Here is a 20,581-nt window from a genome sequence, read left to right as displayed (position 1 = left end):
CCTCTGCTCATCTTTGGGGTTTGCTGTCAACTTCCTGAAGTCACAACTGACTCCTTCTCAGATGCTCCCCTTAATCAAAACGAATTTGGACAAGATTCTGTTTCCCGCCTTTCCCCCAGGGAATAGGATCCAGGAATTTCAGGCTATGATCCAGATCTTTCAGTCTCAGTCCTGGATTTCACTGAAGATGACTCTGAGGTAGCTGAGACTGATGGACTACTGCATTCTGATAGTCGAGCTTGGCAGGTGGCACATGCAGATTCTACAGTGGTATCTGAAGCCCCGGTGAGTTCAACATCAAGAAGACATTTCTGACTACATCTAGATCTCTGAGGAGACTGCAAAAGATCTGCAGTGGTGGAAACTAGACCGTGATTGGGTTAGCAGGAGACCCCTCTTCCTTCCCCACTTGGAACGGACTGTGCTGACTGATGCATCACTTCTGGGTTGGAGCAACCATCTGGGAGAGGTGGAGATCAGAGGCCTCTGATCTCCAGCAGAGTCCTGGATCCACATCAACCTTCTAGAGGTGTGGGGGATCCGTGTGCCTTTGAAAACTTTCCTTCCATACATCAAGGGAAGGCTGGGGCTGGTACTCATGGACAACAGTACTGCCATGTGGTACCGTAACAAACAGGGGGGTTTTAGTCAAAGACCCTCTGCCAGGAGGCCTTGCACCTGTGGAAATTGCTGGACCATAAGAAAGTTCCTGGTGGTGAACCAACTAGCAGAATCATTGAACACCAGGGTGGATGAGCTCAGATGTTGGTGCCTACTGAATCATGAGTGGCAGTTTTACCTGAGGGTGGCAGAAGGTCTTGTCTGTGAATGGCAAGAATCTTGTCTGATCTGTTTACCACTGCACAAAAGAGGCATTACAAGCTCTTCTATGCCTTAGAGCTCTCAAGGTGTCTCTCACTTGGAGACATGTTCCGCTTCAAGTAGAACTCAGGACTTCTGTATACCTTTCCACTGACCACTCCGACCAGGAGTTCTCAAGAAGATCAGGACCGATTGGGCCTAAGTCATCCTTGTGGTTCTGGATTGGGCACGGAGAGTATGGTATCTAGAACTCCTGCATATGTCATTCAACCAGGATGCCCCTCTGGGAGGACCGGTTAACGCAGCAACAGGGCAGGGTTCTGCACCTGGGTCTTTGGAATCTCTACCTTCATGTGTGGAGATTGAGCGGTGACAGCTGAACACCATTTACCTTCCTCCAAATCTAGTTGATATTATCTTTGCAGCCAAGGCATCCCTCAGTGAAAACTGTATATGCTTGTGTCTGAACTGGGGTGGCAAAGTGAGCTAAAGAACGATGATGGATTCAACCCAGATCTGTGACTCGGGGTGAGTGTCTGGAAAGTTTTATCACTCCGTCCATCATCTCCTTGTGTTTGCTTTGTTCTCTCTAAGTTGGCAAGGTATGCCCAGATGTGGGTCCTTGCTCAATTTGCCACTGGATTCAAGCTAACCTGGCTGATGAGGGGTGTTATCCTGAAACCGGTCCCAGGATGCTTGTTTCCGGTCCAGGGAAGATATGGCTTGGCAGTTCGGGCTGGACTGTTCCCATGAGGCACAGGGTCAAGACTGATTTGCATATAGATGTGTCTGAACTGGGGTGGGGAAATGAGCTAAAGAACAATGTTGGATTCAACCCAGATCTGTGACTGGGGGTGAGTATCTGAAAAGTTTCAGTGCTGCATCCATCATCTCCTTGTGTTTACTGTATGCCTGCTGTTTGGGCACATTTGAGGCTTGGTGCTGCAGCCACGGTATTTACAATACCAACTCCTTGCTCCACACTGTTACACGCTCCCTGGGGAACTTTGTACTCTGCTGTAAGCTTGGTGCTGCAGATGCCAGGATGGATTACCACCTCCAGGCCAAGTTATCTGACCTTCTGTTATTTGTTCTGTCTCTTGCCTAGCATGGTTCTGTTTTAAGCACAATTAAGGGTTATCTTTCAGCTCTTTTGATGTTCTTAGGGTTGCCATACCAGCCCTTGTTTAAGTCACTGGCTCTGATGCCATTTTTGAAAGGTTTTCAACACATGTTTCTCCTTTCTTCCTTTGTCATGCCCCAATGGGGCCTATATCTGGTCCTGACTTATCTGTTATGCACTCTATTCTGGCCGCTTCACAGTTGTCCTTTACAGCTCCTTACTATTAAGACTGTGTTCCTCATCGCCATTACCTCAGCAGGGTGTGTGAGAGAGCTTCAGACTTTTTGTGTCAATCCTCAGACACTTCCTACTTCCTAGACAAACTTGTTCTGCAGACTTAGGAATCCTTCCTGCGGAAAGCTGCGATGTAGTTCAACATCGGTCAAACCATCACCCTGCCGGTGTTCTATGATCCGCCTCACCCTTCTTAGGAGGAGGGGAAACGCAATCTTTTGGACATCAAGAGTGCTCCAAACTTCAACATAGATGGTACCAAAGACCACCAGGTGGATGCAAAGCTCTTTGTGGAGTGCGCTGGAGCAAAAAAGAGGAAAGACTGTGCAGAAGTGAACTATCTCCCACTCGATCATGCTCTGCATTAAGATCTGCTATGCACTGGCCAAATAGTAGACTCCAGAAGGGCAGCGTGCTCTGTCTGCTACGGCCAAAACTGCTACCACTGCATTGGTACGTGGAGTCCCTGTCCTAGACATTTGCCAGTGAGCTACGTGAGCGTCCCTCCAAACATTCACATAACACTATTGCCCCGACAGTCAGGTTTTTGCAAACTCAGCCCTTAAGGACTTTCTGGTTTGAGTTAATTCACAAAACCACCTCCAAAAAGGTACTGCTTTGGTAAATATTCAAAAGGTGAATAATCTGCAGCTAGAAATCACTATCAGAAGATCGAGTTACTTACCATTGGTAACACTCTTTCTGGTCAAGACTCTGTCTAGCTGCAGATTCCTCACCACCCCTCCCCTCCCCCTGGACTCTATCCATTAATAAGATCCTAAGTCTAGGACTCTGCACACTATCTACCAATTTGCTTTTGGGGTTCTGCGTATGGGGGCTAGAAAGCCACTGATCTCAGCCCGCGGTAGTGGCACCTTTATTGTCCCCGCATGTCATTTCTGGAGCGGACGGCATCAGTGTCCACTGGGGTGCGCAAAGGTACTGCTGAAAAGTTTGCGGATCCAGTCTTACACATGGGGAATATTCAAAAGGTGAGAACCCTATGGCTAGTTAGTGTTTTGACTAGGAAGAGCATTACTGAAGGTAAGTAACCTGTTCTTCTCACATGTCACAGCATATTATAATCCACATATCTGAAGGGCATGGTATTTAATTGTGGCTCTTTTGAGTTACAGATTTTCATTACTCTTGAACAGTAAATGGATCTGTGTTATTTTTTGCAATCGGTTTTTGCTAAAGAACCAGAAGAATCTGCAAGCGTGCACTTTATTCACATTTTATCTCTCTAATTTGTGTGACCCTGTCTTATATTTTAACTCTAGACCGACTTTTTGGCTGTAGAGATGCGCAAGGGCAAAGTTAACTTCCTGTGGGACGTGGGATCAGGTGTTGGACGTGTTGAGTATCCTGACCTTACAATTGATGACCAGATTTGGTACAGAGTTGAAGCTTCTCGGTAAGAGTTCTTTCTGTTTTCTGTTGCAGATTTTCTTTTCACCACATAGTTATGAGTTCTGGGCCAGCCATCTGTCCGCATCTTTGTTTCTCCATCCTCTCTGTCAGGTAGTAGAAAGATCACATACTTTGTTTCGAGACGTATGAAGTAACCTAGTGTGTTAAACTTCTTTGGGCCCAGTTATAGTGGAAGTGTCTTGTACAAATAATTTTAACAATCTAACCTGCATCCAGGTCAGTCCTTGAACATTTGATTCTTTGCAGGTATGATTCGCCCTCAAAGACATTGTAATTGAATAGATGATGTTAATCTAAGGGAGAAACTCAAAAGAACTGGCAGTGGTGTTACCATTTGATTTATGAAAAGAGAGGCTGTATATTTGTCAGGAATGCAGGGAGAAAATGATGAGGTTATACAGATTAACATTTCTTGAGTAACACCCAACCAAAATGATTATGACTAGAAAGTTTGCAAAGTAGAAAAGAAAAGTGGGTATTTCGTGCCTTTAACCAATTCTAAAATAAATGTACAATACTATGAAAACTGACGACGTAATGCAACTCTCAGAATTTTAAAGTTTGCTTCCAAAAATGGAGACTATTTGTGACCTGCCTATTCCATATAGGACATGACCTTTTTAATATAAATCTCATTACTATGACAGGTAATGAGCAATACTTTGTGGTTGTCTTCAGGTATGGATCATTTTGCGCCTGCTCGTAGTTTGTGATATGCAGTGAATGGTGTATGCCTTTGTTAGTCAATCAATCAATGAAAATCACTGTATTCGGTTTTTGCACTAAACCATAAAAGTAGACTAAAACAGTACATTATACAGGAAAATAGCCTAAAAGGAAAAAAATACATTATACAGTACATTTTCCATAATGTTTGACTAAAAAAGGGAGGCACATGAAACCTATCTATGCAAAATGGTCCCTAGTCAATCATGCTAAAGCACGTGATAGTCACTGACAGCCGTAATAAAATTAGTCACAGCAGGCTCCAAGCCTCACAGCTGATTTAAAAAAAATAAAGAACATGGAAAAAAGTGTTACCAGATAACAATTATAAAAATATAAAAGTTGGTCGCACCTGCCTAAAATCCAATTATTTCAAAATTGGGGTGATAAAGTTTCTTTAGGAAATCTTCTAAAAACTACAAAACATTATTACAAAAATGAAGCACAGGACTTTAAACTCTGACCTCTACCACAATGATGTGGCTGTGCCAATAGGAAGTGGAAGAGATCAAATCAGAACCTAGTTAGTAAAAAACGTTCATGAGCACTAAATGACGAAAGAGATATGACTCAGTGGATTGTACAGATTTGAAAATCACAAACCTATGAACCCTAGGTTTCCTCAGCTCACACCCTTCCCTTTCAGCGGTACTCAGATTAAGGAAGGACTCCTTTACCCAACTCAGGTCTTTCTTGTGCACAAGTTCCAGGTTGGAGAAAAGTTGTTCTCTTCCCAGCCTCCCGAGGCATTTCTTAATGTAGTCAAGCCACAGGATACAATGAGCATAACCCAGGTCCATGCAATCCTTTAAAATTGATTTGCTTAGGTTTGGACCCTGGTGCAACCATTGCTTCACCCACAGTAAGGGGTTGAAGGGCCAACAGGTCAGAGAGATAGGGAACCCCTATCTCTTCATGAACCATGAAGCTTGAAGTACCCTGGGGCACACATAAAAGGCATTTCAAAAAGTTGTTTTCAACCACTTGTAGTTCCCTCGTGGTAATGTAACCCCAAATTTCACTGCCATAGGAGACTTTGGCAACGCATTTTGCCTGATAAATCTGCAGGAGTGCCGCAATCGGTCTCCTGCCAAGATTCGAGGCAAAGTTGTTAATAGCAGTATTAGCGTGCATTAACTCACCTCTCTTACTCCATATTAAAGGCCTCCATTTCATTTTGTCGTCTATCAGGACCCCCAGGTTAGAAAAAACCTCAGTGTGGGGAACAGAGGAGGCACCAACCCTAAATTGGTAATTCTTTTTTTGTGCCAGGTTCCACCTGCATCACGTAGGATTTGGAATCGTTTAAAGACAAGTCCAGATCTTCCATGAAAGATGTAAAAGAATTAAGCCACAATTGTAATCCTCTAGCAGTCCGGGCCATAAGAACTGCGTCATCCGTGTATAATAAAACCGGCAGGCCGCACCGTCCCACCTCAGTGTAGTCTACCTTAGTCTCCAATAAAACCTGCTCTAGTTTGTTAATATACAAATTAATTAAACAAAAAAGGAGCTAAGCTGGACCCTTGGCATACTTCTCTTTTTATGGGGAACTGACGAGATACCCTAAGATCTTGTGAATAACGATCCTCAGCCTTGGTGTCGTTATGGAGAGGGTCAAGCAAATGACCACTATCAGCATCCACCCCCATAGACAGCATTGTCTGCCAAAGCTTAAACCTGTTCACGCAGTCAAACGCGGAAGACAGATTCATGAAGACCTAATAGATAGTGCGGGTGACCGTATACTTGTTGAGGATCAGATATAGGTTGAGACATTGGGCCATAGTTGATCGTCCAGCATCAAGATCGTACTGGATGTCGGTTAAGATGTTGTTTTTGTCTTACAATCTGGTTAGCCTGTCTAAAAGAACACGGCCAACCACCTTAACCACCGAGTCCAACAAAAATACGGGTCTATAACTGTGGGCACTAAACCCTGTTACCCTTTTTAGAGACTGGGACAATGGTGGAGGTGGCCCAGGAGACAGGAGGGGCTGCTCTGACTGCAACGTTAATAGCCAACATCAGACAGGTGCCCGGAGGTTCACAACGGATTTATATAAACCTGGGTGAATACTGTCAGGACCTGGTGCTTTGTTGTTGGACAGCCCAATGACGACCAGGTGTGATTTAACCTCCGCTGTTTCTGGTAATCTATTCCTACCTGGAGACCATTGAAACATATCTGTAAAATGGTGCACCCATTCCTCCTCTATTATATGGGCCTCCATCACATTTCCTGCGCACTTGTTTAAAAAAGGGCTGTTAATAATGCCCCAGAACTTGGCCTTACTCTTCAAGGTACTTGCCTCGATTAGGTCCATCCATATTTCCTTCAACGCTGCCTTACATCTGGATCGTATGGCTTTATACTCCCTTCTGATGGTTTTAACTAGGATCCTATCCTTGGGCTCTAACCTAGCGCTTCTTTCAAGTTTCTGGCAGTAGGGAGCAATCAGAATTAAACCATCTGGGTACCAAGGTGGTTAATTGCCGCACAGAGGTGCTAAGGAGATTTGATATTGTAGAGGAAATGACAGTAAAGGCTTCTATAGTTTCCCCCTGGGTTGTTAATGGGGCAGTACACAGGGCTAGCTCAAATTCACAGCTGACAGATAAAGAGTCATAAAATGACTCCAGCGTTAACTGAGCCCATTTTATACCTTCCTCCTCCATCCATTGCTTTCAGAACTCCACCTTTGCCTACCCCTTGGGTTGGACATCAAAAAAGGACAACTAATACGCAGACATAACAGATTGCAGTCACTGTGAAAGCTTGCCTCAATGGAAAACCCTGAGATCAAATCAAGTAGGGGCGATGATACAAGGTTGGATGGGAAACCTTGCTACGCTGGTCCAGTGTATATAAGGATGAAGATAAATCAAATTCATGTAATAAATCATTTAGGGAGTCACCTTGTGCAGTATGTTCAAAGTGAATACCCTTCACCCGTAAGCAACCTTAGTCAATAAGGTTGGTTTTCATTGGATCCCCACAAAGCTGAATGTTAAAATCCAAGACCATCATAAAATTACCACAGACTACCTTAAGCTATTCTTTTAAAATGGAGCCCAACAATGATACAGAACAAACTTCTGAGGGACAAGACATTGAATTGTAAAAGTTCAGGAGTCCCACTTTACTTGACCCTTTGCGTAATATCAAAGATTGTAAGCAGGTTTGTCTATAGGCAACACTGATACGCTACAGTCTAATGCTAGGGAAACATAGATTAAAAGGCCACTCTTTTATCATCCTGAGCTTGAAGGGACAGCCGGGACAAAATAGGACTTGTAACCCACCAAATGAAAATCATTTTTGGTTGCACAAGATTCCTGTAAGCAAATCAAGTTGAGCTTTTTTATAAAAAGGAGCCATGAAGGAGCAAGAGACTTGTTGGCCAGGCCAGCGATATTCCATGAGATAAGGTTACAGCCCACCACACCACTATTGCTACAACCTTGACAAGAGATATCCTGTTGGCAATTTGGTGACCTATATTCCCGCAAAACTGCCTCACTCAGTCAATCACAGGCATCCAAGGTGCCCAAAGGTGCGAAGCTATTTGAAAATACCAATGGCGACGGGGCAATCATCTGCCCTCCGAGTATGTCCTGATGAACAAGAGGCAAATTATTACTGGACCCTGTCACATTTACGTGCCTCGATGGAGAGGTGAACTGCATCTGCCTTCTGAATACAACCTCTCTATTGGGGAACATGGTATTCTGGCCCAGGGGATCAAGTTTATAAAAAAGCAGATGGGAAGGGCCTTGATAGATGACTGCTGGCCATTGGACGTATCGATATGAGAAAAGAAGGAGGCCAGGATCCTTTCTGCAACATACAGTGTGTTAAAATGAATAATAACACAGTCACCAACATGGGACTTTCTGGACCCCCTACCCAATTCCCCCACGCACCATGTTTATATATTTTTCCACCCTTTAACCCAAGGTGGTAATATGGGACAACCAGTGCATAACTTTGTTCTTAAGTTGACAAATGTCTTCCTTGATACCTGGAGAAAGGGTTAGCACATTCCCCAATATCACAATGTATGGCGTTGATTCTGGTTGGAGATGAAGATTAACTAATGTCTGGTTTGGGCTCTTCCTTCCTCCATTTAATGTTGCTCCCTTAATAAGGGTTTCGGGTATGAATGATCCAGGATGGGAACCCTGTCCACAGGGTCTGCATGTAGGCCCTACTGGTTCTGTGCAGGGGCAACGAAGGTGGCCGAAGAATCAGAGGACAGGGAGTGTCAGTCCCTTTTGTAGGCATAAGGAGTGGTGGTCGCTGCTTTCTATGGTTTGTTTGTAGGTCAAGCTGGAATGTTACCTTCCGTTGCAGTATAACCTAATATTGACCTTGATCCCATATTAACTGCCTCCCCCCTGGATAAAATACATTGGTTAAGATCATAAAGTACCCTCACTATGGAGGTGAGGCGTCGGAGAAGGGGGTCAAATTTTATGTCCAATGTAGCCCTTACAGATCATTGTAGTAACTCCAAAGCGGCCATCATATCTCTAAAATAAATGTCTCCAAGTAGCCCCTCCCAACTAATATCGAAGAAGTTAGTCCCATTCAAGTTTTTTCTACTTTCCAACAGTTTGAATGAGTTTTGGAGATTTTCTTCCAAAGGCAAGGCATATTTCCTTTTTTATTAGAAAATAAATAATTATATTGGCTGTGCATTCATAAAAAAATATGCATGGACTTAAGGCAGTAGATCCCTGTGTTCTTCTTAGCTGTCTCCAATCCACTTATGTGAGCCAGAGAACAGATTCTCGAACAATGCAAAGTAGGTGAAAGGGAGTGGCAGCTGGCCTGCAGAGGGTGCGGTGGGGTCGGTGTGCATGCAAAATTAAAATTAAAAAGACTTACGAAACTATGTGCTCAGCTCTGGAGCTCTTCTTTCGCCGACGCCCACAGGAACTGGATGCTGTAGCTCTCTTAACCAATCCTGGTGCTGCTCTCAGGCTGTGAGAGCAGCGCCCTGATTGCCCATGTTCTCTGCATACTAAATTATTCTACATACTAATTAGAAAGATGAAACCTATATCAAGATACCACACATCTTCCCCCTTTGTTGTTTTTTTTATAATAGAGATACTTAACAGCGACACAAAACTCAACGACTCCTCTGAAGAAAACATAAAGAAACAAACTAAACGTTTTGGGAAATACAATTAATCGATTTACATCTCATACATATTCGTTCATGAACTTAGATGGGACCACAATACATTTGCTTCTCCTCGGGTCAACTTCATCATTCAAGTTCATACAGTTTGGACTTGCTCCACCTACAGGATTATGGTGTATAACGACAATCATATATAAATTGCAGATATGGTTGTTGTCTAATTTTACAGAGTTATGAAATAATCTAACCACCCTAAATGGAGAGGAAAATGTAGATGTCCCTCATTTCTGAGGATACTTTATTATTACCATGTCACCAGCTTTCACTTTCAGTTTGATAAGTTTAGTATCTGTTGTCAAAATTGTACTTTCTCCTCCAAACCTTTTCTCGCTGTACCTCCTTCCACACATCATTTTCTGGAGACACCCCATGTTCTTACACTTCATTCAAGATGGAAACATCAGTGTTTTGGGCTTCCTGCCTCTTAATAAGTCAAAAGACAAATTGCCCTTGACTGAATGGGGTGTAAGGTAATAGATTTCCACTCTCTCGGGTATTTTTTTGTTCCAATCCATCTTGTGAGTCTTTACAATTGGAATGGACACTTTCAATACTCTGTTGAATTTCTCTACCATTCTTTTGGTTTCGTGATGGTGGAGGGAAGATTTATTGTATTTGATCCCTCCTTGAGACAAAAATTCCTCCATTTAGCTGGAAACTAGTAGTACCCCGTTATCTTTCAGGATATAAATGTACCCCATTATCTTCCAGGATATAATCAGGAAGCCCTTCTTTGCTTAAATTGTCTTTGAGGAATCCAATTACACTGTTTGTCTCTATCTTCTGTGTGATGCGTATCTCTGGCCAACGTGATAACATATCTATCAACATCATCACTTACAAATGACCTGTTTTGCTAGACAATACATTAGTCATCCACAACCCAGCTTTCTCCCCAATTAGTAGTTATACTTGTCTTTGACCATATACAGCACTCCACTGCCTTTTGGCTAGGTTTACAGTATAGAAATATGCTATAAATATATATATACATTATCGTCCTTCTTGTTTGAGTTTGCATTTCTTTCAAAATTATGTGCCTCTCATACTGGCAATAAAGGAGACTATGAATACAACAGAATATTGTAAGACATGTGAAAAGATACTTTAGGTAAATCTTACTATCTTCCATGTTGTAAGAAATTGGGTTACTGGTGCGGGGGTTGAAGCACTACTCAAGCAGGAAGCACAATCCTTGCCAGAGTGAAATCACAAGCAAGCCCTAAATTAATCTGTGCTCCACCATCGGGTAGCTTGGTACAAAGCAGTGAGGCTTTACAAAGAGGCAATGTGCAAGGTATTTGTGCAACATTCAAACGGTAATACAGTGAGCAAACACCACAAAAGGATCCCACACCACTTTAGAATACCTTAGTTATTTTTAATGAAAAAAAGACCAAAACAGATCAATTCCAATCAGTAGAACCAGAGATATGCAGATTTAAAGATTTCAGTGAAAATAGCCCGAAAAAGCACAAACGCCATGGATATCAGATCGCACTGGCCCGGGACAATATCACAAGTTTATGCCGACAATGATGGAAAGTGGGCCGGCTACAGGGATCCAGTCAGGCCCACTGAACAAGAATACCTAAAATGCTGGTCTGCAAAGAGCCACAAGGTCCCATGTCAAGGATGCGCTGCACAGCCAAGGTGATGCACCGGTTCCGAGTGGAGAACCGGGCCTTATGGGCCTGGCGGCGCAGGGCACGCCTTAAATCCCCGAGTTCACCTGCCTTGTTGTACAGAGACATGAGACACTCTGTTGGGCGTAGAAAACCAGGTTTATTAGCTGCAGCTAAGCACAGTTGTCCCAGAAGTACAGAGTATATTCTAATCAACCCAGACATGGATTAGTGAACTCGGCCAGACCCTGACATTGGTTTCGTAAACAAGGGCAGGGGGTTACTTTTTAACAGAAGAGACTTGTAGCAGCTGGAAAAGGCAAAAACACTCCGTTTGCCGTGCTGCCTGAGTGAGGGCAACACAAAATGGCCACGGGACATAAAATGGCATCTAAATACGGAAGAAGTCGGAAACCGAAGAACCTCAGACCCTCCTTTTGCCATTACACAGGCAAAACACAAAGGACTCAAGTTAATCTGAGTTGATGTCAATGGCCATGAGGTCGTCGAGCTGTTGCTGCAACATCATTTTAATGTTCTCTGTTTTCTGTGACACAGGCCTTGGGACGCACATGGTGGCACAAAGACTGCAGATGGCAGGGCCACACTGTAAACAAAGACAACAAGAGAAAATGATGGCCAAAACCATTCCAAGGAAGGTTAGTATCTTCCACTCCCAAGTGGACAGTAGTCCCCAAAACCATCCTATCACAGTCCAATCTCCTGTGTCCTGGTGTGTAGACTCGGAAATTACATGCAATTTAGAGATGGCTTGGTATACCGTAGGGGCATTATCAGGAATATAAATGCAGCAACTAGACCCGATTAATTTACAGACTCCTCCACGATCTGCAAGGACAATGTCTAGAACCATCCGGTTCTGAAAAGTCATAAGGCCTGAAGTTCGGCTGTCAGATTACTCAACCCTTTGATAAAATCACCTCCTTCTTGTCCTGCTGTGTCCTTAGAATCAATAACCCCTCTGCCATGTCTTTGTCTATGATGACGTGAAGGAGCAGTATATGTTGGAGGGAGAAGAAAAGCCACATAACAAGTTCCTGAAAAGTAGGCAGGAAGCCACGTATTGGCTCTGTCATGACAGACAAAATATGTGCCTTGTGATGGCACTAACGGAGAAGAAATCCGAGGTGAATAGATATGCGTATGGAAACAAACACTCGTTTCCGGTTGGTTTTTAACATTTTGGCCATTTATCTGCAGACAGAAATTACCTCGATGGAGTACGGTCCAGATTGGTGGGGATCTCCTTGGTCTAGCCTTATCTGTAAGGCTAGTAACATAACAAGTCACGTTCCAGCCATCATATGCTCGTTTTTCATCAACGGGAATCTTACTAATTTCAGCAATTCTAGCCATGGCCACTATTCCCTTTATCAAAAAACTGTGACTAAAATCTGCTCCACCACCATATGGACAACCAGGAGGATATCGAAGTTGATTCTGATACACATTAGAAAACATGGCCAAATAGGCCCAAGCGGAGCCTTCGTAGGAAAATGGAAGGACTAAATATGGTATCCTTCTCTCTGTGTTATGAGGCATGAGCCCACAAACCCAACAGTCTATTGACTACCAGTTGATGCTGATGCAACAACTGGATAAATGAATTGTTGAAGTATTCTGTTCTTCTAATTTGCTCATGTTCCGGGAGTATATGAAACTGATGTGGGGAGGCAATAGTAGGAAAAGACAAAGAAACAGCAGTTGGAACAGGTGCTTGCTGCATAGTGTGAACAACCCAACTCACACAAGCCAATAAAATACATAAACATATTAAAATACATAAGGTTATGCCACATGGACTAACCAACAATTTTTTATATTTACTTTTCATATCTTGATTCTTATCACTCTTTTCCACTTTAATATCCATTCTCTAAAGCGTTGCTCACAGCAATCTTCCTAGATCACTTAGCTGTGATTATTAGCCGTCCTATGACACTGCAAGTCCTGCAGACCTACTGTCACTACTCAGGTCACAGCCTAAGACTCCTACCGTGACCCTGCAACTTGATGGATAGTGTAAAAAGAAATGTCTCTCAAAAAGTTTGATCAGAAAAAGAAAAAGGAAAAAGAAAGTTCAATTGTCTTTCAGTAATCTGGATCTTAAGTTGTACTGAGTCTTATTAGGTACCGTTTGTTCTCGAAACAAAGTCTCTGAATTTACTGTGTTCAATCACAGATGTGATGGTACAGCTCCTTGCAACACGTCGTCGTCTTCCTCAGAGTTCGTTCGATCCAGGCGTGCACTACTGAAAGGTACAAACCGAGCGACCCTTTCGCCTTCACTGTCACTTATACCCTTACAGGGCATGCCTTAAAGGTAAAGGCAAAGGTACCCTCTTGCAGTGTACGCCATGGACCCAATTCTTCTTCCCGACGACTTTTACTGCTGTACGTGTTGCTAGCAGAACTTGCCGAGGCGGGCCCCAACGAGGTTCCAGATTCTTTTTTTGCTGAAAATTCTTCAGGCAGACCCAGTCACCGGGTTGGATGGAGTGACCTGGATCTGCAGAGGCCTCCGCCAAAGCGTTTTGAACCTGTTGGTGAAGAACATGCAATTTAGTGGTGAGGTCATGCAAATAGTCAATCAACATTGGATACGGGATGTCAGAGTACTTTTTAGGTCGAGGGACTCCCCAGGCATTAGCTGGGCGCCCAGAAACAACTTCGTATGGGCTGAGTCCTAAAAAAGAATGTACAGTAGTTCTCGTGGATAAAAGTGCCAAAGGTAATGCGTCCGGCCAAGCAAGACCCGTGCTGGCCTGAATCTTCGCCAGTTTAAGCTTGAGAGTGCCATTATAACACTCTACCAAACCTGCTGACTGAGGGTGGTTTGCCGCATGGAATTTCTGCCTAATACCAAGTCCCGCACACACCTTCTGCATAATTTGGCCTACAAATTCACTTCCATTGTCACTCCAGACAATTTGCGGCAAACCAAACCTCGGGAAAAATTCCTTCAAAAGGACTTTGGCAGTAGACAAAGCAGTATTGTCCTTTAGGGGGTAGGCCTCTATCCATCTGGAAAAGGCACACACCACCACCAGAACATACTTGAGGTTATTACAACGTTCCATATGAATGTAATCAATTTGTAATACCTCAAAAGGGTACGTAGGGGGAGCAAAATGACCTGCTGGAGTTGGGGTTCCCTTTCCTGGATTATACATTAAACAAACGATACAATGTTTCACCACATTCTACGCACATTTAGGAATTCCTTCATTCTGCCATACTGGAGCCAGAAGTTTGCATATTCCTTTTACACTGATATGGGCTGGACCATGCGCCATAGTAACTACAGGCAGTACATAGGCGTCTGGTAACAGCCAACGCTGATGTTCTGACAATTCCGTCCAACACCCTGTCGCGTCCAACATTCCAGTACTTTCTCTCCACTTACTGAATTCCTTTTCAGTAGCCTCCTCTTGAATCATTCTCACACTTTCTATTGTGTCCTCACACATTCCTCCCTCTCTGACCCATCTTGCAGGGCCTGCAACACACATGCGACTCGTAGCATCTCTCGCTGTTTCTTTTGCTACCTCGTCTGCAAAAGCATTCCCGCGACCCACATCATCAATGATCTTCTTATGAGCACTACACTTCACTATCGCTATTTGGGTAGGCAAAGCAAGTGATTTGAGAAGGTCAGTTACCAACTGACCATGCTGTATCTTAGTCCCATGGGAAGTAAAGAATCCTCTTTCCTTCCACAAACGACCGAAGCTATGAGCCACGCCAAAGGCGTATTGGCTATCCGTGTAAACATTCACTCTATTTCCCTTCGCCAACACACACGCTCTCGTCAGGGCAATCAGTTCAGCTGCTTGGGCTGAATTCTGTGCAATGCGTGCTGTCTCCACTACCGTATACAAAGTGGTAACAGCATAGGCCGCAATCGTCTCGCCATTAGGAAGTTTGAAACAAGACCCATCCACCCATAGGATCCCATCCGGGTCCACAAGTGGTGTGTCTTTTAAGTCTATTCTGCCTTTCGTTTCCTCCTCTGTTCGGAGAAAACAATCATGCTGTTCTTGAGTGTCTTTCTCTTCCGGAATGGGTAACAACGTTGCTGGATTCAAAGTATTACACCGCTTGATGTGTATATGACTAGCCAAGAGCGTCAGCTCATATCCAGACAAGCGGGCACTCGTAAGATGTTGTGTTTTTGTTCTGTTCAAAAGAGTATCCACTGCATGTGGTACCATAAAAACAAGAGTGTTATCTAGTACCAATCCAGCAGATTGACGAATGGAAATCGCTGCTGCAGCTCCGAGACAACTAGGCAATGCCTTGGCTACTGGATCCAATGTAGCCGAAAAATAGGCACATGGCCGTTGTTTGTCTCCAAATTGTTGTGTTAAAACTGACAACGTGCAACCTTCTCTTTCATGAACGTAAAGTTTGAAAGCCTTACTGTAATCTGGAGTACCTAACACAGGGGCAGAACACAAGGCAGTACATAAGTCAGAAAAACTCTTCAGTCCAAGGAAGAGGTTGGGGAGTATCTTTCAGAGTAAGTGCCAGCAGGGGTTTAGCCAACAAAGAAAAATTTGGAATCCACTGTCTACAATAAGAGGTAATGCCCAAAAAGGCATGCACCTCCCTTTGTGTGGATGGTACAGACATTTGTGCGATTGCTTGAATTTGTTCTGGGGTCAATCGTCTTCCCTCCTTTGACAAGAGATGACCTAAGTAGGTAACCTCTTGGCAGCAATATTGCAATTTTGAGGGTGACACCTTGTGATGCAAGTCAGACAAATGACGCAACAATGAAACAGTCACATCCTTACACATATCCTCTGAATCAGCAGCAACTAACAAATCGTCCACATACTCAATAAGAGTGGCACCTGGGGGCAAAGTAAAAGCATCGAGCTGTGATTTCAAAGCCTGACTATAAATGGAGGGACTCTCACAATAACCTTGAGGTGCACGTTTGAATCGGAAACTTCGGCCTTCGAGAGAGAAGCCTAAAATATCCCTACTTTCCTCAGCAATAGGAATGCTGAAGAAAGCATTTTTGAGAACAATAACCGAGAACCATGCCGCTGAAGCGGGTATCATAGTGAGCAAGGCAGTGATATCCGGGACAACAGGAAACTGGGGGACAACAATTTTGTTGACCTCCCGAAGATCGATCACAAAGCGATATACAGGAGGCTAGAAGGATCAGTGCGTTTAAGGACAGGTATAACAGGACTGTTGCAAACATTGCCTCTCGTTTCTTCGACCACACCCTTCTGAACCAGATCATAGATAATAGCCAACAAAACTCGTTCACCATCATTGGAAATGTTATCCTGAGGAATGGGTGGCAATTTAACATTAGGCTTAATAGTAACCACGTAAGGCGGAATATGGAGCAGACCAACATCATTCGGACCCGTAGCCCAGAGCGTAGCAGGAAGAGAATACAATTCAGGTGGGAATTGGTCCTTAGAGAGATACATAGGAGAAATCAATTTCTCACCTAAGGTAAGATGCACACCAGAGGGGGAACAATACAATGTTGCATGAAGACGTTTCAACAAGTCCAAACCCAACAAATTCTCGCCGCAACCAGTCATCAAAATAAGCCGAGCCTCCAAATTGTAAGGACCAATCGAAAGAGGCAAAGGACAAGAAACCGGGTTACTAACTGGGGCGCCAGAGAATCCTACAGAAACATTCGTTAAGCCAGACAAAGGTGCCAAGGGGAGTTTGGAGTGAATGATAGAACTTCTCATTGCACCAGTATCCAAAAGAAATAGCTCTGAAACACCCAATGCAACAACTTCAACATAAGGCCCATTCTGATCCACTGGAACTGATACGACTCCCTTACTTTGTCTATGGCTGTCCTAACTAGTGTGAAAATCCTGAGCCTCACTCTCAACACAATAATCGTCATTGTAATATTGCGCAGACTGAGTATTCTGCTGATCAAAATAGTTAATAGAATTCTGAGAGGGAAAGGAACGCTGTCCTTGGGACAACGCACCTCACCCTCTACCTCTAGGTGCTGATTGAAAACCACCACGGCCTCGCCGCCCTGGGAATCCACCATTACGCTGTAATAAAACCGGACAGCTATTCTTAAATTGACCTTCCTCTTTACAATAGGCACATTGATTAGAACCTAGCAAAGGTCGCAGAACAAAAGGTTCAGGTTTTTGTAACAACCTCTGAAGCTGGGGAGGCTGTTGAAACTGGCGCTGAGCAGAACGAGATGGATAAGCCTGTTGCAAAAGAACCTTCGTTTTCAATTCCTTAGTCTTCTTCTCGATCTTATCTTTTTCCTCCTTATCCCTATTCTCGTAATATTGAGCAGTAGCTAATATCTGTGCAGAGGAAGAAACAGCCCACAAACATTCGGAGTCTTTCAACTTATATGATAATTCTGGAAGTAAATTAAATACAAATTTATCCACGAATAATCGCTGTCCACCTTCAGTACTCAAATCTTGACCACTGTGGTCGATAAACGTCTCCTCAAAACGAGTAAAGAAATCGGAGACACTCTCATCTTTCTTCTGCTTACACGCAGCTAACTTATCTCAGTTAACACGTAAGGCGGGCATCATCGTTTTCATTAAAGTGATGATTCTACCATGCAATTGTGTAATCAAATCATCTGCTTAGCACCACCCACCTGTGCTGCATCTGCGGCAGTTATAGCAGCCTAATTACCACCTAAAGCTTGGTTTTGGTTCTCCCTACAAATCCGAACCCACAACGCTTGTGGAACTACATTCCCCATCAGCATATCAATATCGGCCAAATTCATAATACACGCATCAACAGTCTGGGACAGCTCTTTGTAATATCCAGCAGGATTTTTACGAGGGTCCGGTAAAGACTGTTTGAGCGCCAAAACTTCAGATCGTTTCCAGGGGACATGTACCCATATACGCTGGAAATGAGCAGGGACTCGCGGAATATTGCCTGCCTGTGGAACCTCTTCTCTCCATACTGGAGGAACCTCCCTCATAGAATAATGTTTCATTTTCTGCCGAACTGCAGGATCAGGTTCAAGAATAGTCTGAGAAGAAAATAAAGACCTGAAAGTGACAAGTGCCCTAACGGCATCTTCAACTTCAGAATCCACAATAAGACCTTTATCAAACTTAGCCTGCACGTCCAACAGACCCTGAGGAGCTAGACCCAACTCCATATCCTCCTATCCTTTGACAAGATTGTCACACATAACATTAAAAACATATCTTTGTGTGGGCGCATTCCACTGGAGAAAGGTACTCAATATATTGGGCACACTATACTGTGGACCACTCATGATTCATTTGTGAGCAAGAGAGTCCAACGCAATTCGCTCATCGGAACCTGGGATTTGACTACGAGACAGAGCAGGAGTCAAGGAAAAAGACCCAAAGAAGGGGGAAAAAAGGCCAGAAACAGTATCGACCAACCGATTGCGAGCTGGGGGAGAATCTGACAGTAAAACTGGAGACAAGGTATTAAGCAAAGGAGGAGAAGGACTGATCGTTACAAGAGGAACCGAGGGTAAAGGAGACTGAGGTACAGAAGTTGGTGGCAAGGAGGCGGGGGTGGCAATGCAGGAAGTGGCAATTGTGGAAGAGCTGGCTGAACAACAGGTTGCTGGACAGGTGGCAACAATAGGGGTGCATTAGCACCTGGTACATAAGGCGGAGGCAATCTCAACAAATGGGACATTAAGGGATCTTCGTCAAGATCCTTACTCTGTGGAGAAGTAGGCAACACAGGGTAGCATCTATCTATTGCCACAAGAGGCTGTCTGTGATGCGGCGCCCTCCCTTACCTCCCTCGGGCCGCGTCTCTTCGGAACCTTCGAGTAGTATGGAAACCGCACCCGAGGCGTCCCTAGCAACAACCCGGCCAACCAGACATCCAAACTTCTGTCCTCTGTTCCAGGAGCCAATCAGGAGCAGCGGTTACCCAGAAGCACAACATCACGACCCCGAAAGCACCTCCCCCATGCAGGAACCGGACGCTGGAAAAGCCGGAACCAGGAACCAGTCGGACATCGGATCAAGCTTGTGGCAGGCGACCCAGACCGGAGCGAAGACGGAGAAGGCGACCGAGGAAGAAGACGAGTGGAGTGAGGACTGGTGGAGTCCGCAGGAGGTGGCTGGGGAGCGGCCGCAACTCAACCAGGAGAGTTGCGGCGGAGCGGGTGAGTGACCGAGAACCACCCCTGTAGCACATTAGGTGCATTGTAAATACTCTCCCTGTGTAAATCTTCCAGTAGAATCCCGCATTCACCCGTAGCACTGTATATAACCTGTATAGCACGTCATAGCCCTGTATAGCACTGTAGATAGAGACCCTCCTTCCCCCTCACGTCCTATCACTCAGTGCACGTTCTGTCTCTCGACAACCGTCCTATTTCCAGATCCTGACCCAACCCTACCTTCCCCTCCTCACTGTCATTTCCTCCCTCTCACTTGTACCCGGGTGCTGGTGAACGGTTCCAACCTACAAAGTCCGGCGGGACTAACGGCTCCTTTCTTTTGTTTTCTCTCCCGGAACCTCCGAGGACCACCCAGACCCGAACTCCGGAGGAACCAGCTCTCCGCGTGTCCCGGACCAGAGCCCATCCATCAACCCGAGGAGCTATTTTGTGTTCATTATATAAAGACCCTTACATACTCTGTGTATCCAGTGGGAGAAAAATAAACAAACATTGCCCACTACATACGGCCTCCGTGCTTGATATTCCGGTCCGCCCGTCCCCCACGTCCACACTGTCTTTCTGAGACTTCAATCGCTCGATCAACCTCATTTTCTTTGAACTGCTGGGCAGCCTGTATAATCGCCATATCTTTCGCCTTTCTATCTTTTTTTGCCTGCTTAATTTCTCTCTGCTTGGCTTCTTTACGCCAAAGGCGGAAAGAGTCAAACATTGCCGGCCGGGCTTTTCTTTTGAACAAGATTGCTTCTAAATTGTCTAATATATCAGGCTCAAAGCTACCATTTTGTGGCCACTGCATAACACCATCTTTCTTCGTGTATCGGATCCACGCCTCGTTGAAGGCAATGGGGCCAACACCATGTTTAGAATAGAGCTCATAAGTGGGAGTTCCAACCGGAGGAATCGGACAAGAGTCCTCGAGCCGGGAATCCCTATTACAACCAAAACAACAAAACTTCCTAAATTTGCTAAAACCAGGCATCTTTAATTCACTGGTCCGTTTACCAACTTCAAGGGGTTAAAGCAAATAACACAGCACAAACGTACTCACCCCTTGGCTTCAGCTATTGCAATGGTCGAATAACAAACCCCAAAACAAAACAAAGAAGTGGGCGCTACCCACGAATACTTAACTAAGTGTTCTCTCACGCCAACAGAGGTCCGTCTAACGTCTCGCGATACCAGTCATCACCAAAGGGAC

The 20,581-nt window shown here is 44.4% G+C and overlaps 1 protein-coding gene across 7 annotated transcripts in view; it reads left to right on the top strand.

Annotated features, from left to right (window-relative positions):
• LAMA2 (laminin subunit alpha 2) overlaps positions 1-20,581 on the top strand; it is a 3,858,378-nt gene that overhangs the window by 3,392,446 nt on the left and 445,351 nt on the right. For all 7 annotated transcript variants that reach the window (XM_086927001.1, XM_086926997.1, XM_086927002.1 and 4 more), the window contains one exon: positions 3,463-3,596. In XM_086927001.1, coding sequence (XP_086783127.1) covers positions 3,463-3,596 — 134 coding nt within the window. The remainder of the gene's footprint in view (positions 1-3,462; positions 3,597-20,581) is intronic.

This window comes from Lissotriton vulgaris, chromosome 6, assembly GCF_964263255.1.
Source record: "Lissotriton vulgaris chromosome 6, aLisVul1.2, whole genome shotgun sequence".
Classification (NCBI taxonomy): domain Eukaryota; kingdom Metazoa; phylum Chordata; class Amphibia; order Caudata; family Salamandridae; genus Lissotriton; species Lissotriton vulgaris.
The sequence above is the reverse complement of the archived record's forward strand: the minus strand, read 5'-3'. Positions and strand labels throughout refer to the sequence as shown.